General features: G+C 49.0%; 2 protein-coding genes across 4 annotated transcripts in view; one reads left to right on the top strand and one right to left on the bottom strand.

Moving 5' to 3' along the window:
* The window catches only part of STK19 (serine/threonine kinase 19), an 18892-nt gene extending 8483 nt beyond the window's left edge, over nt 1-10409 (bottom strand). Inside the window, exons 1-3 of one of the 2 annotated variants that reach the window (XR_008848022.1) lie at nt 10041-10181; nt 3183-3325; nt 1981-2126 (exon numbers count right to left, since the gene is read on the bottom strand). Coding sequence is in view for 1 of the 2 variants with exons in the window: in XM_056540953.1 (XP_056396928.1) it covers nt 1981-2126; nt 3183-3285 (249 nt within the window). In the remaining variant the exon portion in view is untranslated. Of the gene's footprint in view, nt 1-1980; nt 2127-3182; nt 3326-10040 lie in introns of both variants that reach the window. The other variant, XM_056540953.1, reaches the window with a different exon arrangement.
* Nucleotides 10233-20001, top strand: LOC130291746 (decapping and exoribonuclease protein-like). Of its 2 annotated transcripts, XM_056540948.1 has the most exons (8): nt 10233-10366; nt 10457-10583; nt 12441-12822; nt 13711-13937; nt 17017-17236; nt 17325-17460; nt 17683-17777; nt 18985-20000. In XM_056540948.1, exons 2-8 carry the CDS (start codon nt 10553-10555, stop codon nt 19106-19108), a joined length of 1215 nt encoding a protein of 404 aa, XP_056396923.1. In that variant the 5' UTR covers nt 10233-10366; nt 10457-10552; the 3' UTR covers nt 19109-20000. The 2 variants fall into 2 exon arrangements, with proteins under 2 accessions (XP_056396923.1, XP_056396924.1); XM_056540949.1 differs by lacking the exon at nt 10233-10366 and having other exon boundaries at nt 10461-10580; nt 18985-20001.

Raw genomic sequence — 20001 nt, 5'->3', positions numbered from 1 at the left:
TCCTATATATAAGAATATAACTACTATAATACTGCTCCTATATACAAGAATATAACTACTATAATACTGCCTCCTATATACAAGAATATAACTACTATAATACTGCCTCCTATATACAAGAATATAACTACTATAATACTGCCCCTATATACAAGAATATAACTACTATAATACTGCCTCCTATATACAAGAATATAACTACTATAATACTGTCTCCTATATACAAGAATATAACTACAATAATACTGCTCCTATATATAAGAATATAACTACTATAATACTGCCTCCTATATACAAGAATATAACTACTATAATACTGCCTCCTATATACAAGAATATAACTACTATAATACTGCCCCTATATACAAGAATATAACTACTATAATACTGCCTCCTATATACAAGAATATAACTACTATAATACTGCCTCCTATATACAACAATGTAACCACTATAATACTGCCTCCTATATACAACAATGTAACCACTATAATACTGCTCCTATATACAAGAATATATCTACTATAATACTGCTCCTATATACAAGAATATAACTACTATAATTCTGCTCCTATATACAAGAATATAACTACTATAATACTGCCTCCTATATATGAGAATATAACTACTATAATACTGCTCCTATATACAAGAATATAACTACTATAATACTGCCTCCTATATACAAGACTATAACTACTATAATAATGCTCCTATATACAAGGATATAACTACTATAATACTGCTCCTATATACAAGAATATAACTACTATAATACTGCTCCTATATACAAGAATATAACTACTATAATACTGCCTCCTATATACAAGAATATAACTACTATAATACTGCTCCTATATACAAGAATATAACTACTATAATACTGCTCCTATATACAAGAATATAACTACTATAATACTGCTCCTATATACAAGAATATAACTACTATAATACTGCTCCTATATACAAGAATATAACTACTATAATACTGCCTCCTATATACAAGAATATAACTACTATAATACTGCTCCTATATACAAGAATATAACTACTATAATACTGCTCCTATATACAAGAATATAACTACTATAATAATGCCCCTATATACAAGAATATAACTATTATAATACTGCTCCTATATACAAGAATATAACTACTATAATACTGTCTCCTATATACAAGAATATAACTACTATAATACTGCTCCTATATACAAGAATATAACTACTATAATACTGCCTCCAATATACAAGAATATAACTACTATAATACTGTCTCCTATATACAAGAATATAACTACTATAATACTACTCCTATATTCAAGAATATAACTACTATAATACTGCTCCTATATACAAGAATATAACTACTATAATACTGCTCCTATATACAAGAATATAACTACTATAATACTGTCTCCTATATACAAGAATATAACTACTATAATACTGTCTCCTATATACAAGAATATAACTACTATAATACTGCTCCTATATACAAGAATATAACTACTATAATACTGCTCCTATATACAAGAATATAACTACTATAATACTACCTTCTATATACAAGAATATAACTAATATAATACTGCTCCTATATACAAGAATATAACTACTATAATACTGCTCCTATATACAAGAATATAACTACTATAATACTGCTCCTATATACAAGAATGTAACTACAATAATACTGCTTCTATATACAAGAATATAACTACTATAATACTGTCTCCTATATACAAGAATATAACTACTATAATACTGCTCCTATATACAAGAATATAACTACTATAATACTGCTTCTATATACAAGAATATAACTACTATTATACTGTCTCCTATATACAAGAATATAACTACTATAATACTGCTCCTATATACAAGAATATAACTACTATAATACTGTTCCTATATACAAGAATATAACTACTATTATACTGCCCCTATATACAAGAATATACCTACAATGACTCACCAGTAACCTATCTACGGTGGTGCGATCTTGGATGAGGCTGTACAGCTGATGTCTCAGGATCATAGGGGGAAGAGAGTCATTGAACAGTTTGCGTGGGAAGAGATCCCAGAGGTAGGATAAAGCCTCCTGAGGTTCCTCTGTGAAATCTAAGATGTGTAAGAAGAACATAAAGCAGCGGTCTTTAAACGGTGGATGTTGCAAAACTACAACTCCCAGCATGACCGGACGGCCAACGGCTGTCCGGGCATGCTGGGAGTTGTAGTTTTGCTATTAAAGCGGTACTCTGGTGACATTTTTTTTTTTTTTTTTTTTAAATCAACTGGTGCCAGAAAGTTAAACAGATTTGTATATTACTTCTATTAAAAAAAATCTTAATCCTTACAGTACTTATTAGCTGCTGAATACTACAGAGGAAATGCTTTTCTTTTTGGAACACAGTGCTCTCTGCTGACATCTCTGTCCATTTTAGGAACTGTCCAGAACAGCACATGTTTGCTATGGGGATTTCCTTTTACTCTGGACAGTTCCTAAAATGGACAGAGATGTCAGCAGAGAGCACTGTGCTCGTGATGTCAGCAGAGAGCTCTGTGTTTCAAACGAAAAATAATTTGCACTGTAGTATTCAGCAGCTAATAAGTACAGGAAGGATTAAGATTTTTTTTATAGAAGTAATTTGCAGTTCTGTTTAACTTTCTGGCCCCAGTTGATTTAAAGAAAAAAAAATAAAAAAAGTTTTTCACCGGAGTAACCCTTTAAGAACTGTCCAGAGTAGGAGAAAATCCTCATAGCAAACATATGCTGCTCTGGACAGTTCCTAAACTGGACAGAGATGTCAGCAGAAAGCCCTGTGGTCATGATGTCAGCAGAGAGCTCTGTGCTCAAAAAAAAGAAAAGCATTTCCTCTGTAGTATTCAGCAGCTAATAAGTACTGGAAGGATTAAGATTTTTTTATAGAAGTAATTTACAAATCTGTTTAACTTTCTGGCACCAGTGGATTTAAAGAAAAAAAAGTTTTCCACCGGAGTGCCCCTTTAAACTGTGGACTCCCAGATGTTGCAAAACTACAACTTCCAGCATGCCCGGACATCCGTTGGCTGTCCGGGCATGCTGGGAGTTGTAGTTTTGCTATTAATTCCCACTTAACTATCCCAAATAGATGCCCTCATATAGGGTGGCACTTAGGACGGCGGTGGTGTCCTTACCTGGGTATGGTGACGGGTACACGTTCACATCAGATTTCAGATTTTCTTCCCTTGGTTTCTTTATTCCGAAGGGGTCACAGATCCGCTTGCGTTTGCGGTCCATGAAGGGGGCAGGGTAAGGGGGGGGGGGAGGTGCCGGCTTCCTGCAGAGAAAGAATCAATATATGTCAAGATTGACAGTGCCTACATGAGATCCCTCCATTAGACGGTGTAGGTTACACTACAGATGGCAGCACTGGGTATAAGATACTGATCACTCTCTGCCACCCTCTATTACACCTGGGCGTATGCGCCATCTCTATATATAAAGCGCCTCCACCCACAATAATACCAGGGCTGTACAGGGAAACGCAGAGTAATGTAGGACATGTATTTTTAAAAAGGTCTCGGTAACACACAACAGCATCACAAGGTGGCACACATGGGGGCACCTAAGGGGGTTGTACTGACATGGGGGGGCACCTGTGGGTGGTGGTGTACTGACATGGGGGCACCTAAGGGGGTTGTACTGACATGGGGGCACCTGTGGGTGGTGGTGTACTGACATGGGGGCACCTAAGGGGGTTGTACTGACATGGGGGCACCTGTGGGTGGTGGTGTACTGACATGGGGAGCACCTGTGGGTGGTGGTGTACTGACATGGGGGCACCTGTGGGTGGTGGTGTACTGACATGGGGAGCACCTGTGGGTGGTGGTGTACTGACTGACATGGGGGGCACCTGTGGGTGGTGGTGTACTGACTGACATGGCGAGCACCTGTGGGTGGTGGTGTACTGACATGGTGGGCACCTGTGGGTGGTGGTGTACTGACATGGGGGGCACCTGTGGGTGGTGGTGTACTGACTGACATGGGGGGCACCTGTGGGTGGTGGTGTACTGACATGGGGGGCACCTGTGGGTGGTGGTGTACTGACACGGGGGCACCTGTGGGTGGTGGTGTACTGACATGGTGGGCACCTGTGGGTGGTGGTGTACTGACATGGGGAGCACCTGTGGGTGGTGGTGTACTGACATGGGGGGCACCTGTGGGTGGTGGTGTACTGACATGGGGGGCACCTGTGGGTGGTGGTGTACTGACTGACATGGGGGGCACCTGTGGGTGGTGGTGTACTGACTGACATGGGGGGCACCTGTGGGTGGTGGTGTACTGACATGGGGGGCACCTGTGGGTGGTGGTGTACTGACATGGGGGGCACTTGTGGGTGGTGGTGTACTGACATGGGGGGCACCTATGGGTGGTGGTGTACTGACATGGGGAGCACCTGTGGGTGGTGGTGTACTGACATGGGGGGGCACCTGTGGGTGGTGGTGTACTGACATGGGGAGCACCTGTGGGTGGTGGTGTACTGACATGGGGGCACCTGTGGGTGGTGGTGTACTGACTGACATGGGGGGCACCTGTGGGTGGTGGTGTACTGACATGGAGGCACCTGTGGGTGATGGTGTACTGACACGGGGGGCACCTGTGGGTGGTGGTGTACTGACATGGGGGGCACCTGTGGGTGGTGGTGTACTGACACGGGGGCACCTGTGGGTGGTGGTGTACTGACATGGGGGGCACTTGTGGGTGGTGTACTGACATGGGGGGCACCTATGGGTGGTGGTGTACTGACATGGGGAGCACCTGTGGGTGGTGGTGTACTGACATGGGGGGCACCTGTGGGTGGTGGTGTACTGACATGGGGGGCACCTGTGGGTGGTGGTGTACTGACACGGGGGCACCTGTGGGTGGTGGTGTACTGACATGGTGGGCACCTGTGGGTGGTGGTGTACTGACATGGTGGGCACCTGTGGGTGGTGGTGTACTGACATGGGGGCACCTGTGGGTGGTGGTGTACTGACATGGTGGGCACCTGTGGGTGGTGGTGTACTGACATGGGGGCACCTGTGGGTGGTGGTGTACTGACTGACATGGGGGGCACCTGTGGGTGGTGGTGTACTGACATAGGGGGCACTTGTGGGTGGTGGTGTACTGACATGGGGGGCACCTGTGGGTGGTGGTGTACTGACATGGGGGGCACCTGTGGGTGGTGGTGTACTGACATGGGGGGCACTTGTGGGTGGTGTACTGACATGGGGGGCACCTATGGGTGGTGGTGTACTGACATGGGGAGCACCTGTGGGTGGTGGTGTACTGACATGGTGGGCACCTGTGGGTGGTGGTGTACTGACATGGGGGGCACCTGTGGGTGGTGGTGTACTGACATGGGGGGCACCTGTGGGTGGTGGTGTACTGACATGGGGGGCACCTATGGGTGGTGGTGTACTGACATGGGGAGCACCTGTGGGTGGTGTACTGACATGGTGGGCACCTGTGGGTGGTGGTGTACTGACATGGGGAGCACCTGTGGGTGGTGGTGTACTGACTGACATGGGGAGCACCTGTGGGTGGTGGTGTACTGACATGGTGGGCACCTGTGGGTGGTGGTGTACTGACATGGGGGGCACCTGTGGGTGGTGGTGTACTGACATGGGGGGCACCTGTGGGTGGTGGTGTACTGACATGGGGGGCACCTGTGGGTGGTGGTGTACTGACATGGGGGGCACCTGTGGGTGGTGGTGTACTGACATGGTGGGCACCTGTGGGTGGTGGTGTACTGACATGGTGGGCACCTGTGGGTGGTGGTGTACTGACATGGGGAGCACCTGTGGGTGGTGGTGTACTGACATGGGGGGCACCTGTGGGTGGTGGTGTACTGATATGGGGGCACCTGTGGGTGGTGGTGTACTGACTGACATGGGGGGCACCTGTGGGTGGTGGTGTACTGACATAGGGGGCACCTGTGGGTGGTGGTGTACTGACATGGGGGGCACCTGTGGGTGGTGGTGTACTGACATGGGGGGCACCTGTGGGTGGTGGTGTACTGACTGACATGGGGGGCACCTGTGGGTGGTGGTGTACTGACATGGGGGGCACCTGTGGGTGGTGGTGTACTGACATGGGGGGCACCTGTGGGTGGTGGTGTACTGACATGGGGGGCACCTGTGGGTGGTGGTGTACTGACATGGGGAGCACCTGTGGGTGGTGGTGTACTGACATGGGGGGCACCTGTGGGTGGTGGTGTACTGACACGGGGGCACCTGTGGGTGGTGGTGTACTGACATGGTGGGCACCTGTGGGTGGTGGTGTACTGACATGGTGGGCACCTGTGGGTGGTGGTGTACTGACATGGGGGGCACCTGTGGGTGGTGGTGTACTGACATGGGGGCACCTGTGGGTGGTGGTGTACTGACATGGTGGGCACCTGTGGGTGGTGGTGTACTGACATGGGGGCACCTGTGGGTGGTGGTGTACTGACTGACATGGGGGGCACCTGTGGGTGGTGGTGTACTGACATAGGGGGCACTTGTGGGTGGTGGTGTACTGACATGGGGGGCACCTGTGGGTGGTGGTGTACTGACATGGGGGGCACCTGTGGGTGGTGGTGTACTGACATGGGGGGCACTTGTGGGTGGTGGTGTACTGACATGGGGGGCACCTATGGGTGGTGGTGTACTGACATGGGGAGCACCTGTGGGTGGTGGTGTACTGACATGGGGGGGCACCTGTGGGTGGTGGTGTACTGACATGGGGAGCACCTGTGGGTGGTGGTGTACTGACATGGGGGCACCTGTGGGTGGTGGTGTACTGACTGACATGGGGGGCACCTGTGGGTGGTGGTGTACTGACATGGAGGCACCTGTGGGTGGTGGTGTACTGACATATGGGGGGCACCTGTGGGTGGTGGTGTACTGACTGACATGGGGGGCACCTGTGGGTGGTGGTGTACTGACATGGGGGGCACCTGTGGGTGGTGGTGTACTGACATGGGGGGCACCTGTGGGTGGTGGTGTACTGACATGGGGGGCACCTGTGGGTGGTGGTGTACTGACATGGGGGGCACCTGTGGGGGGTGGTGTACTGACATATGGGGGGCACCTGTGGGTGGTGGTGTACTGACTGACATGGGGGGCACTTGTGGGTGGTGGTGTACTGACATGGGGGGCACCTGTGGGTGGTGGTGTACTGACATGGGGGGCACTTGTGGGTGGTGGTGTACTGACATGGGGGGCACCTATGGGTGGTGGTGTACTGACATGGGGAGCACCTATGGGTGGTGGTGTACTGACATGGGGAGCACCTGTGGGTGGTGGTGTACTGACATGGGGAGCACCTGTGGGTGGTGGTGTACTGACATGGGGGGCACCTGTGGGTGGTGGTGTACTGACATGGAGGCACCTGTGGGTGGTGGTGTACTGACATGGGGGGGCACCTGTGGGTGGTGGTGTACTGACATGGGGGGCACCTGTGGGTGGTGTACTGACATGGGGGCACCTGTGGGTGGTGGTGTACTGACTGACATGGGGGGCACCTGTGGGTGGTGGTGTACTGACATGGAGGCACCTGTGGGTGATGGTGTACTGACACGGGGGGCACCTGTGGGTGGTGGTGTACTGACACGGGGGCACCTGTGGGTGGTGGTGTACTGACATGGTGGGCACCTGTGGGTGGTGTACTGACATGGGGGGCACCTGTGGGTGGTGGTGTACTGACATGGTGGGCACCTGTGGGTGGTGGTGTACTGACATGGGGGCACCTGTGGGTGGTGGTGTACTGACATGGTGGGCACCTGTGGGTGGTGGTGTACTGACATATGGGGGGAACCTGTGGGTGGTGGTGTACTGACTGACATGGGGGGCACCTGTGGGTGGTGGTGTACTGACATGGGGGGCACTTGTGGGTGGTGGTGTACTGACATGGGGGGCACCTGTGGGTGGTGGTGTACTGACATGGGGAGCACCTGTGGGTGGTGGTGTACTGACATGGGGGGCACCTGTGGGTGGTGGTGTACTGACATATGGGGGGAACCTGTGGGTGGTGTACTGACATGGGGGCACCTGTGGGTGGTGGTGTACTGACTGACATGGGGGGCACCTGTGGGTGGTGGTGTACTGACATGGGGGGGGGCACCTGTGGGTGGTGGTGTACTGACATGGGGGCACCTGTGGGTGGTGGTGTACTGACTGACATGGGGGGCACCTGTGGGTGGTGGTGTACTGACATGGAGGCACCTGTGGGTGGTGGTGTACTGACATATGGGGGGCACCTGTGGGTGGTGGTGTACTGACTGACATGGGGGGCACCTGTGGGTGGTGGTGTACTGACATGGGGGGCACCTGTGGGTGGTGGTGTACTGACATGGGGGGCACCTGTGGGTGGTGGTGTACTGACATGGGGGGCACCTGTGGGTGGTGGTGTACTGACATGGGGGGCACCTGTGGGGGGTGGTGTACTGACATATGGGGGGCACCTGTGGGTGGTGGTGTACTGACTGACATGGGGGGCACCTGTGGGTGGTGGTGTACTGACATGGGGGGCACTTGTGGGTGGTGGTGTACTGACATGGGGGGCACCTGTGGGTGGTGGTGTACTGACATGGGGGGCACTTGTGGGTGGTGGTGTACTGACATGGGGGGCACCTATGGGTGGTGGTGTACTGACATGGGGAGCACCTATGGGTGGTGGTGTACTGACATGGGGAGCACCTGTGGGTGGTGGTGTACTGACATGGTGGGCACCTGTGGGTGGTGGTGTACTGACATGGGGAGCACCTGTGGGTGGTGGTGTACTGACATGGGGGGCACCTGTGGGTGGTGGTGTACTGACATGGAGGCACCTGTGGGTGGTGGTGTACTGACATGGGGGGGCACCTGTGGGTGGTGGTGTACTGACATGGGGGGCACCTGTGGGTGGTGTACTGACATGGGGGCACCTGAGGGTGGTGGTGTACTGACTGACATGGGGGGCACCTGTGGGTGGTGGTGTACTGACATGGAGGCACCTGTGGGTGATGGTGTACTGACACGGGGGGCACCTGTGGGTGGTGGTGTACTGACACGGGGGCACCTGTGGGTGGTGGTGTACTGACATGGTGGGCACCTGTGGGTGGTGTACTGACATGGGGGGCACCTGTGGGTGGTGGTGTACTGACATGGTGGGCACCTGTGGGTGGTGGTGTACTGACATGGGGGCACCTGTGGGTGGTGGTGTACTGACATGGTGGGCACCTGTGGGTGGTGGTGTACTGACATGGGGGGCACCTGTGGGGGGTGGTGTACTGACATATGGGGGGAACCTGTGGGTGGTGGTGTACTGACTGACATGGGGGGCACCTGTGGGTGGTGGTGTACTGACATGGGGGGCACCTGTGGGTGGTGGTGTACTGACATGGGGGGCACTTGTGGGTGGTGGTGTACTGACATGGGGGGCACCTGTGGGTGGTGGTGTACTGACATGGGGGGCACCTGTGGGTGGTGGTGTACTGACATGGGGAGCACCTGTGGGTGGTGGTGTACTGACATGGGGAGCACCTGTGGGTGGTGGTGTACTGACATGGTGGGCACCTGTGGGTGGTGTACTGACATGGGGAGCACCTGTGGGTGGTGGTGTACTGACATGGGGAGCACCTGTGGGTGGTGGTGTACTGACATGGGGGGAACCTGTGGGTGGTGGTGTACTGACTGACATGGGGGGCACCTGTGGGTGGTGGTGTACTGACATGGGGAGCACCTGTGGGTGGTGGTGTACTGACATGGGGGGCACCTGTGGGTGGTGGTGTACTGACATATGGGGGGAACCTGTGGGTGGTGTACTGACATGGGGGGCACCTGTGGGTGGTGGTGTACTGACTGACATGGGGGGCACCTGTGGGTGGTGGTGTACTGACATGGGGGGGGGGGCACCTGTGGGTGGTGTACTGACATGGGGGGGCACCTGTGGGTGGTGTACTGACCTCAGTTCTAGTCCTGCTGGTACTTCTAGTTATCGGACAGTGAGTGAATAGAAGAAGTAACTACAGCCATATAGACATCACATACCTCCACTCTACACGTCTCCTACCCACTGCCGCACATACACCAGCCGGAGTCTGAACGTCTCTATAGATCAGAACCTGCGTTATCCTGACGCCATTTTGTCGGAGACCAAAACCTATTAGATCCTCCTAATGAGGGGCGCGCTGCGGGTATGTGTGGCACCGAGCTGTATAGGCTTAGGTGGCGCTGACTGTGGGCATGGGGAGCAGTTCGGGCAGTTAGGGGTTACAGCTAGGCATAACCCTCCCTTGTTTCCCTTAGCCGGGAGCTATTGGTCAGGAGAGCAGGTCAGGTGACAGAGGGGCAGAGCTTCCCCTTGTGGTTTTTAGGTAGCTCCACCCCTTACCCCTCCTCTTTTCTGTCACCAGCGGAGACAGCTCTGGCTGAGGTACCACGTGATGCTCTGTTTGTTTTTCTAGTGCAACCGAACCTGTCACTACGGAGGCCGAGAGGTTCACACTTGCCGGCGCCTTCATTTGACGTCATCATTAATTTTAAAGAGATAGACAAGAAAAATGGATGGAACTGTGCATAAAGACGAAGGTGGTGAGGATTTGTGGAGACATTCTCTGTTTATACAGACCAATGCTTTCCTATATGGAGGGAGTTTTAGTGAAGCTGTTGTTCACAGGGCATAGTATTATGAGCCCTTTTACATAATGTTATTATTGATAGTAGTGGAGGGTAGACGATAATTACAAGAACCCTGGCTGGGCAGTGTGTGGTAGTGGTAGTGCTCTCTGTGCTGGGGGTGGTAGCAGTAGTGCTCTTGGTGCCCCAGGTTGTAGCGGTAGTCCTCTCTGTGCCCGGGGTGGTAGCGGTAGTGCTCTCTGTGCTGGGGGTGGTAGTGCTCTCTGTGCTGGGGGTGGTAGTGGTAGTGCTCTCTGTGCTGGGGGTGGTAGTGGTAGTGCTCTCTGTGCTGGGGGTGGTAGTGGTAGTGCTCTCTGTGCTGGGGGTGGTAGTGGTAGTGCTCTCTGTGCTGGGGGTGGTAGTGGTAGTGCTCTCTGTGCTGGGGGTGGTAGTGGTAGTGCTCTCTGTGCTGGGGGTGGTAGTGGTAGTGCTCTCTGTGCTGGGGGTGGTAGTGGTAGTGCTCTCTGTGCTGGGGGTGGTAGTGGTAGTGCTCTCTGTGCTGGGGGTGGTAGTGGTAGTGCTCTCTGTGCTGGGGGTGGTAGTGCTCTCTGTGCTGGGGGTGGTAGTGCTCTCTGTGCTGGGGGTGGTAGTGCTCTCTGTGCTGGGGGTGGTAGCGGTAGTGCTCTCTGTGCCCGGGGTGGTAGCGGTAGTGCTCTCTGTGCCCGGGGTGGTAGCGGTAGTGCTCTCTGTGCTGGGGGTGGTAGCGGTAGTGCTCTCTGTGCCGGGGGTGGTAGCGGTAGTGCTCTCTGTGCCGGGGGTGGTAGCGGTGGTGCTCTCTGTGCCCAGGGTGGTAGCGGTGGTGCTCTCTGTGCCCAGGGTGGTAGCGGTGGTGCTCTCTGTGCCCAGGGTGGTAGCGGTAGTGCTCTCTGTGCCCAGGGTGGTAGAGGTAGTGCTCTCGGTGCCCTGGGTGGTAGCGGTAATGCTCTCTGTGCCCAGGGTGGTAGCGGTAATGCTCTCTGTGCCCAGGGTGGTAGAGGTAGTGCTCACAGTGCCCAAGGTGGTAGCTGTAGTACTCTTTGTGTTCAAGGTGGTAGGGATAGTGTTCACGGTGCCCAGAATGGTGGCAGTAGTGCACTCTGTGCCCAGGGTAGTAACGGTAGTGCTCACAGTTGCCCAGGGTGGTAGCGGTAGTACTCTTTGTGTTTCTGGTGCCTAGGATGGTGGAAGTAGTGCTCCAAGGTGCCCAGGATGGTGGAAGTAGTGCTCCCAGGTGCCCAGGGTTCTAGTGGTAGTGATTACAGTGTTGACGGTAGTGCTCAAAGTGCCCTTGGTGGTAACGCTGGTGCTTACGGTCACCCAGGGTATTGATGGTAGTGCTTATGGTGCACTGGGTGGTAATGGTAGGGATCACAGTGTCAGCTGTTCGGGGGTCATCATTGGTGGCTACAATACCATGAGGGGACATCAGTGATAGTCATGGTGCCATAGGTCAGGCGCCAGTAGTGGTTATGGGCATCAATGGTGGTCACAGTTCTATGGGTCAGGCATCAGTGGTCATCATGGTGACATAGTGGGGTAGTTGCCTTGCCATGGTGGTGGCAGAGGGTAGGGGGCAGGGACACTGCCATGGAGTTGCTGGTTTTGTACTCCCAATAGACAGCTGCATATAATCACTGTGTATATCCTGATTTACAAATGTTGTAGAGGGCGTAAGCCTTTTTTTTTTATGAGCCGTTTCTTAAATATCATATTTGTACCCTGAAGGCCGGCACACCAGACCCATCCTTGGCAGGCACTATGCTGCACTATATCACTTCATGTTCTGTATTTCAGCAAGAACCCATAAGAGAAGCCTAGACCAGGACACGTCAGATTTCCCGCCATCCAAGAGCCCTCACGTTTCGTCTTCTATAAGAACACATCCCTCCTTCTACCAGGGCTCATTTCCCTTTTACAGACTGCCTTCAGAACTGGGTTGTTTCTCTCTGGATGAGAAGCGATGTTACCACGGTGATGCCCGACGCCTCCGCTATCTTAGTTCCCCCACAGGAATGGATAGTGGAGGGGCTTCCCTTGGATGGGACCTGATGGAAGGATTTGAGGATCGCTATGTACGACGTGACGAAGATGTTAAAGAAGGACTTCTGCATATTTTAACTTGGGTGAAAGAGAACAGGGGACTTGTGCAAGGAAATGAACGCTCTGGTAGCAAAAGGTATGTCTGTATGATATTGGATATATACATGGTGATGTGCATTTAAAGGGGTACTCCGGCACTAAGACATCTTATCCCCCTAACTAGAGATGAGCGAATTTACAGTAAATTCGATTCGTCACGAACTTCTCGGCTCGGCAGTTGATGACTTTTCCTGCATAAATTAGTTCAGCGTTCAGGTGCTCACGTGAGATGAAAAAGGTGGATACAGTCCTAGGAGACTCTTTCCGAGGAATGTATCCACCTTTTCCAGCCCACCGGAGCACCTGAAAGCTGAACTAATTAATGCAGGATAAGACATCAACTGCCATGCCGGGAAGTTCGTGACGAATCGAATTTACTGTAAATTCGCTCATCTCTACCCCTAACCAAAGGATAGGGGATAAGATGCCAGATCACGGTGGGTCCCGCCGCTCCGGATCTGATGACTGGCGTTCACGGGGCCGGAGCATTGTGACGTCATGGCTCCGCCCCCGTGTGCCGTCACGCTCCGCCCCCTCAATGCAAGCCTATGGGAGGGGGCGTGAAACGCTCCCTCCCATAGGCTTGCATTGAGGGGGCGGTGCGTGACGTCACACAGGGGCGGAGCCGTGATGTCACAATGCTCCGGCCCCGTGATTGCTAGTCATCAGACCTGGAGCGAACATGGTAACGGGGTGCTGCGTGAAAGATTATGGGGCTCCCCTGCGATCAGGCATCTTATCCCCTATCCTTTGGAGTACCCCTTTAAGTCAAATGTCAGGTTGGATGTGTGATGCAGGAGCAGAGCTACTCTATACATAGCAGCTACTGACTGCTCTCTGCAGCCGACACCCACCTTCAGCAGCCGGCATTGAGGACAACTGAATTGCAATAGTTTCCTCATAACGTTGTCTGTACTGTCTCCAGGCCCGTGGACCGAGACTTTGTCACCTGGCGAGGTCACCTGACTAAGATTCTATGCGCCCCGTATGAGACCCAAGAAGGCTGGATCCTGGCCGTCACTCTGTTTAAGGGCTCCCTGTATATCAGCGAGAGGGAGACGGCAACCGCTTATAAGAGGAGGAAAGAGAGGACTCTGGATCAGGAGAAGCTCATGTACTCTGGATACAGATTTGAGAGCTACATGTGCGCAGGTTTGTCTGTCTCCATCTTATTCTCACCTGTCTCTTTTATGATGCACTCAGGCAGTCGGTAATAAAAACGTACAATAGGAAGCGTCAGGACATATGTGGGACTGGTTTGTCTTAGATTAGTGTCTCATGATCTCTCTGTACACTTGCATGCTTGGCCCTAACCTCTGGCTTCGGCTTAAAGGAGCACTCTCATTAAAATAAATTTTTGCTATTGCACTCCTTATGCTAAATAAAAAATATTTCTAATATACTTTGTTTAAAAAAAATGAAGTTTTCTATGTTTTTATTTGTGCTTAAAAAAAAGCTCAAGAGCACATTTCCCCTCATCTCATACACAGACTTAAGACCAAAGTCCAAACACAGGAAGTGCAGCCTGGAGTGCTGAGGGGGGTGTCCAACCAACAGCATATGGCAGTTAAGTGTGAGAGGAGCTATGATTGGATGAGGCTGGACACACACCCCTCAGCACTCCAGGCTGCACTTCCTGTGTTTGGACTTTGGTCCTAAGTCTGTGTATGAGATGGGGGAAAATGTGCTCTGGAGCTTTTTTTTAAACACAAATAACACATAGAAAACTTCTTTTTTTTTTATTTTTTAAACAAAGTATATTAGAAATATTTTTTTATTTACCATAAGGAGTGCAATAGCAAAAATTAGTTTTAATGAGAGTTACCCTTTAACTTTTCCGAAGGGATTGGGAATGTTGATTCAAAATGCCTGACCGTTCTCTCTTATGACATCTGCCATTGGGGAGGAGTCAGAAGCCCTCCCCCCCCCCCCCCCCCCCCCCCATACACATTATATGGATGGACATCCCACCGAAATTGGCAGGTTAGGTTGACCTTAATTTAATGTGTATAGACAGGTTCCCTTTAAGTAGATCCTTCTGGGGATGTCTTAAAAAGGGTATTTCTTATTCCCTATCCACATGGTAAGGAATAAGAAATGACCTGTTTAAAGACATCCCCAGAAGGATCTACTTAAAGGCAATCTGTCCTCCACACCCCTCCCCTTCCCCGCCCGCAATCGCCTGTACGGAACCCGACTCTCGTCCTGAACTTACCAAACTTCTGAGTAGAGATGAGCGAATTTACAGTAAATTCGATTCGTCACGAACTTCTCAGCTCGGCGGTTGCTGACTTTTTTCCTGCATAAATTAGTTCAGCTTTCCGGTGCTCCGGTGGGCTGGAAAAGGTGGATACAGTCCTAGGAAAGAGTCTCCTAGGACTGTATCCACCTTTTCCAGCCCACGGGAGCACCGGAAAGCTGAACTAATTTATGCAGGAAAAGTCATCAACTGCCGAGCTGAGAAGTTCGTGACGAATCGAATTTACTGTAAGTTCGCTCATCTCTACTTCTGAGCGCTCTGGCTCCCCTCCTCATAGACGAGTATAGGTAATGACCCGCTCAGCCAAACACCAGCTGAGAGGGCTGTCACTCCTGCTGGTCACAGAAAGTGGGGGACAGAGCGCTCCGAAAACTGATCAGACACATGACCAGACACTTATCCCCTACCTCAGTGTTTCCAAACCAGGGTGCCTCCAGGTGTTGCAAAACTACAACTTCCAGCATGCCTGGACAGCCAAAGGCTATCCAGGCATGCTGGAAGTTGTAGCTTTGCAACATCTGGAGGCACCTGTTTTGGGAAACACTGCTCTACCATTTAGGGTCTATTCACACTTGCTGTATTCTGCACAGATTTGATGCGCAGGATTTCAAGTCAGGCTGCGTTCACACCACGTTTTTGCAATACAGTTCCCGGATGAGGTTTTTGATGAAAAACGGATTCCTCAAAACCTGACTAAACTGTATCAAAACGTGTGCACTAATTTTAATCCGTATACGGTTTGAAAAACTATGTCCGGTGGCATCAGTTTTTTAAGAAAAAAAACGTATACGTTTTTAACTTTTCACTCCATTTTCAATAAAGTTTCACTTGTTTGATTGAAATTCCATGAAAAAAAACCCCAGCAAAGTCAAAAACTGTATGGTGAAAACCGGATGGAACCGTACGCACTTACGGTTCTGTACAGTTCCCATTGACTCCCATTAAAAAAAAAAATAAAAAAAACATACGGTTTAATACAGTTTTTCACCTGGACTAAAAACCGTGGTAGGCTACGGTTTTGGGTACGGGAAAAAAAAACTGACAAAACCGTACAGGATGCAAAACGGACACAACCTGATGCATCTTTTGGCATACAGTTTTCAATGGAGAGTCAATGCATACGGTTTTCAATATGGTTCTGTACGGTTTTCCCATAGAAAATGTATACGGGAACTGTATTGCAAAAACGTGGTGTGAATGCAGCCTCATTCAGTTTTACATTGAAATCTGCGGCAGAAAATCCTGTGCATCAAATCTGCGCAGAATACTGTACATGTGAATAGTCCATTAAAGACATCACTAGAAAGAACCAGTCTCTAAAGCTGGCCATGCACGTGTGGGATGGTCCGACCATTTAATGTGTATTGGGGGGGGGGGGGGGGCGCTACTGACTCTTTCCCCAATGGCAGATGTCAGGGGATAGAAGGGGATAAGTTATGTTCTCTGGAATACTTATTTTTTTTTTAAGTTCTTGGAATGAGTGCAGTGTTTCTAACATTACCAGTCTACTTTGGATGGTATATCTCCCTTACCTTAAAGGGGTATTCCAGGAAAAAAAACTTTTTTTATATATATATCAACTGGCTCCAGAAAGTTAAACAGATTTGTAAATTACTTCTATTAAAAAATCTTAATCCTTTCAGTACTTATGAGCTTCTGAAGTTGAGTTGTTCTTTTCTGTCTAAGTGCTCTCTGATGACACGTGTCTCGGGAACCGCCCAGTTTAGAAGCAAATCCCCATAGCAAACCTCTTCTAAACTGGGCGGTTCCCGAGACAGATGTCATCAGAGAGCACTTAGACAGAAAAGAACAACTCCACTTCAGAAGCTCATAAGTACTGAAAGGATTAAGATTTTTTAATAGAAGTAATTTACAAATCTGTTTAACTTTCTGGAGCCAGTTGATATATATATTAAAAAAAAAAAAAAAAAATTTTTTTCCTGGATAACCCCTTTTAATTACTCTACCCAGATTCCCCTGATGGCACTCCTTGCCCGTCTGAAGTTGTGAACACCAACGAAGGATATTGCAGTGTCATGCTGGGCCGTCTGGCATCCCATTCCTTCCTGGTTTCTGGAGAGGTGGACTGCAAAGACCAGAACAGTGCTAACCCTTCACCTCCATCCTGCTACGTAGAGCTGAAGACGAGTGCCCAGATACGGAGCCAACACCAGGAGCGCAGCTTCCACAGGTGCCAGGCATCACTAATATTACACTGATTACCCATTCCTCCGGTCACTATATGGAATATAAACGTTTTATCTCTATGTCCCCCACAGGTATAAGCTCCTGAAGTGGTGGTGCCAGTCCTTCCTGCTCGGGATCCCTCTCATTGTCGCCGGATTTCGGAATCAACAAGGAAGAATCGTCTCTCTAGAGAAGTTCAAAACATCAGAAATCCCCCATTTAGTGCGGGTAGGTAGAGGGGTGTCTGTCGGTTGTTACTCTATTATTGGTATGACTAAGGGTCTGTAACAAGCCGAAATGCGTCACCAGTGTCCACTATGTCTGTATGTACCTCGGTGTTGTGAAATAAAGGACAAATCTTTTAACGGGAGCAGCGCTGGACATTGTTTCTTGTTACCCTATTATTGTACCTTGTTGTAGAGAGAACATTTTATTTGTCCTTTTATGCAGAGTGACAAGCAGAGCTGGGATCCGGCCACCTGTATGAACTTCTGTAACGCCTTCCTCAGTTATATGAAAAAAGTGGTGACCACAGATGACCCCAGGTAAGAAGACAACAGCAAGGAAGGGCGGATCTGCTGAGCTTTATCATCCATGTATGGGGGGGGGGGGGGGAGATCCAGCCTGATCTCTAGAACCTATTGTTTAAAGGGGCACTATCCCCTAACCAAAGGATAGGGGATAAGATGTCTGATTGCGGGGGTCCCGCCGCTGGGGACCCCCACAATTTCTGTGTAGCACCCGACATTCGTTTAGAACGTTGGGTGCGGGCGGCTGGGGTCCTGACGTCATGGCCATGCCCCCCGCGACGTCACACCCCCTCAATGCAAGTCTATGGGAGGGGGCGTGGCATGACATCACGAGGGGTGTGGTAGTGACGTCACGACCCCTCCGCTCCAAGCATTTGGAACATAATGTTCCGAACACTGGGGCAGCGGAGTACCCCTTTAACCCCTTAGGGTCTATTCACACGTACAATATTCTGTACAGATTTGATGCGCAGGATTACAAGCTTTGTTCAGTCATTCAGTTTACATTGAAATCTGCAGCAGAAAATCCTGCGCATCAGAATACTGAACATGTGAATAGACCATTAAAGTGCAAAAAGTAGAATATTTTTGTTTGTTTTTTTGTTTTGCACTTTTCCTTTTTCCTCCTCACCTTCTAATAGCCATATAAGTTTTCCACCTACAGACCCATGTGAGGGCTTGTTATTCGTACCACCAATTGTACTTATTGTACCACTAAATCTACGGTGAAAAAAAAAAAGAAATAATTTATTTGTTGGGCAAAATTCTACACAGGGTACTTTTCGGTACAGATGACCTGTTATGTAACTTCTGTAGGTTCATACGATTACAATGATACCCAATTTATATAGGTTTTGTTTTATTTTACTTTTTTTTTTTAAATGATAACTTTTTGTAGGAAAATGAGTATGCTTAAAAACGTTTTCTCCTGACCCCTACAACTGTTTTTTTTTTATTTTTCCGTATACGTGGCTGTATAAGGGTAATTTTTTGCGCTGTAATCTGTAGTTTTCATCGTTGCCTTTTTTTTATGGGACTTTTTAATCGCTTTTTATCTTTTTTTTTTTTTTTTCTGCAATATGCAAAAATGAGCATTTCTGGACTAGCAATATCTTAAAGTGGGCAATGTGCAGTACATTATCACAGACAGGGGGCGCTGTATAAGGGGCTGTCTATGTACTTGTTGATGCACCATCATCACACTGACTTTCTCCCATCTCAGGGTTGTCTATGTGTTCTCCTGGGAGCCGGGTCAAGACGTCACGTATACCGTCGAAACAAATTCTGATGATCCGGTTGTGCCGGACTGGTACGTGCGGGAATTATCACAGATGTCCGGACAGTAAAGACCCCCCCCCCCCCCCAAACCTCCTTACCCTGCTGATACTACAGATCGGAGGCCGAGGAGCTTGTCTTCTGTATGGAGACGGAGCAGTGGACGTACTTACCCGAGGCTGGTCCTCGATACCATGAAGCAGTGTAATCCATTCATTAAACAGAGATTTATTTTACTTTACATTCTGCTTTTTTTTCTTTTCTTTTTTTTAAATTACATCAGCCCTAATAATCAATAATATTGATCAACCAGACCCTGGAATAAGCAATAAAAGAGGATCTGGGGATGGGGAGCTATGTGGCACCAAGAGAGCTGTGTATAGGGGTAAGTATTAGTATTATACAGCACCTATCTACAGAACTAGGCCCTCCTGCTCCTTCACATGGGCGGCTACTATATCCTGGTTTCATGTACAGGTTTAATGGGGTTAACCAGGATTATAAAAAAAAATAAAAAAACACGAAACAGGAACACTCCTGTCATCAAGTTGTTTGGTATTGCAGCTCAGTGAATGCAGCCAAATGGTAACATCACACACAACCTGAGAACAGGGGTGGCGCTGTTTATTTATTCATTTATTTATATAAGAAATTACCTCTGTTTCTGGATAACCCCTTTTTAAGGAAGATTTTTTTTCTATTATGATCATCATTATTATTATTCTTAGATTATTATAATATTAATAATTCTTGTTTTTTAGAAGAAATTACCTCCTATTTTTGTATTCCTGGATAACCCCTTAGAGCAGTGGTCCCCAAACTGTGGCCGAAGATTTATTTTTTATTTTTATTATGATCATCATTATTATTATTTTATTATTATTAATAATTCTTGTTTTTTAGAAGAAATTTCCGTGTTTTTGTATTCCTGGATAACCCCTTAGAGGAAGATTTTTTTTTTTTT

This window comes from Hyla sarda, chromosome 9, assembly GCF_029499605.1.
Source record: "Hyla sarda isolate aHylSar1 chromosome 9, aHylSar1.hap1, whole genome shotgun sequence".
Taxonomy (NCBI): Eukaryota; Metazoa; Chordata; class Amphibia; order Anura; family Hylidae; genus Hyla; species Hyla sarda.
The sequence above is the reverse complement of the archived record's forward strand: the minus strand, read 5'-3'. Positions and strand labels throughout refer to the sequence as shown.

Coding starts and splice junctions, on each gene's coding strand:
- LOC130291746 (XM_056540948.1), top strand. CDS start 10,553: ATGGATGGAACTGTGCATAAAGACGAAGGTG. Junction 17,461..17,682: donor AAATCCCCCATTTAGTGCGG/GTAGGTAGAGGG, acceptor CCTTTTATGCAG/AGTGACAAGCAGAGCTGGGA. Junction 17,778..18,984: donor GTGACCACAGATGACCCCAG/GTAAGAAGACAA, acceptor CTCCCATCTCAG/GGTTGTCTATGTGTTCTCCT.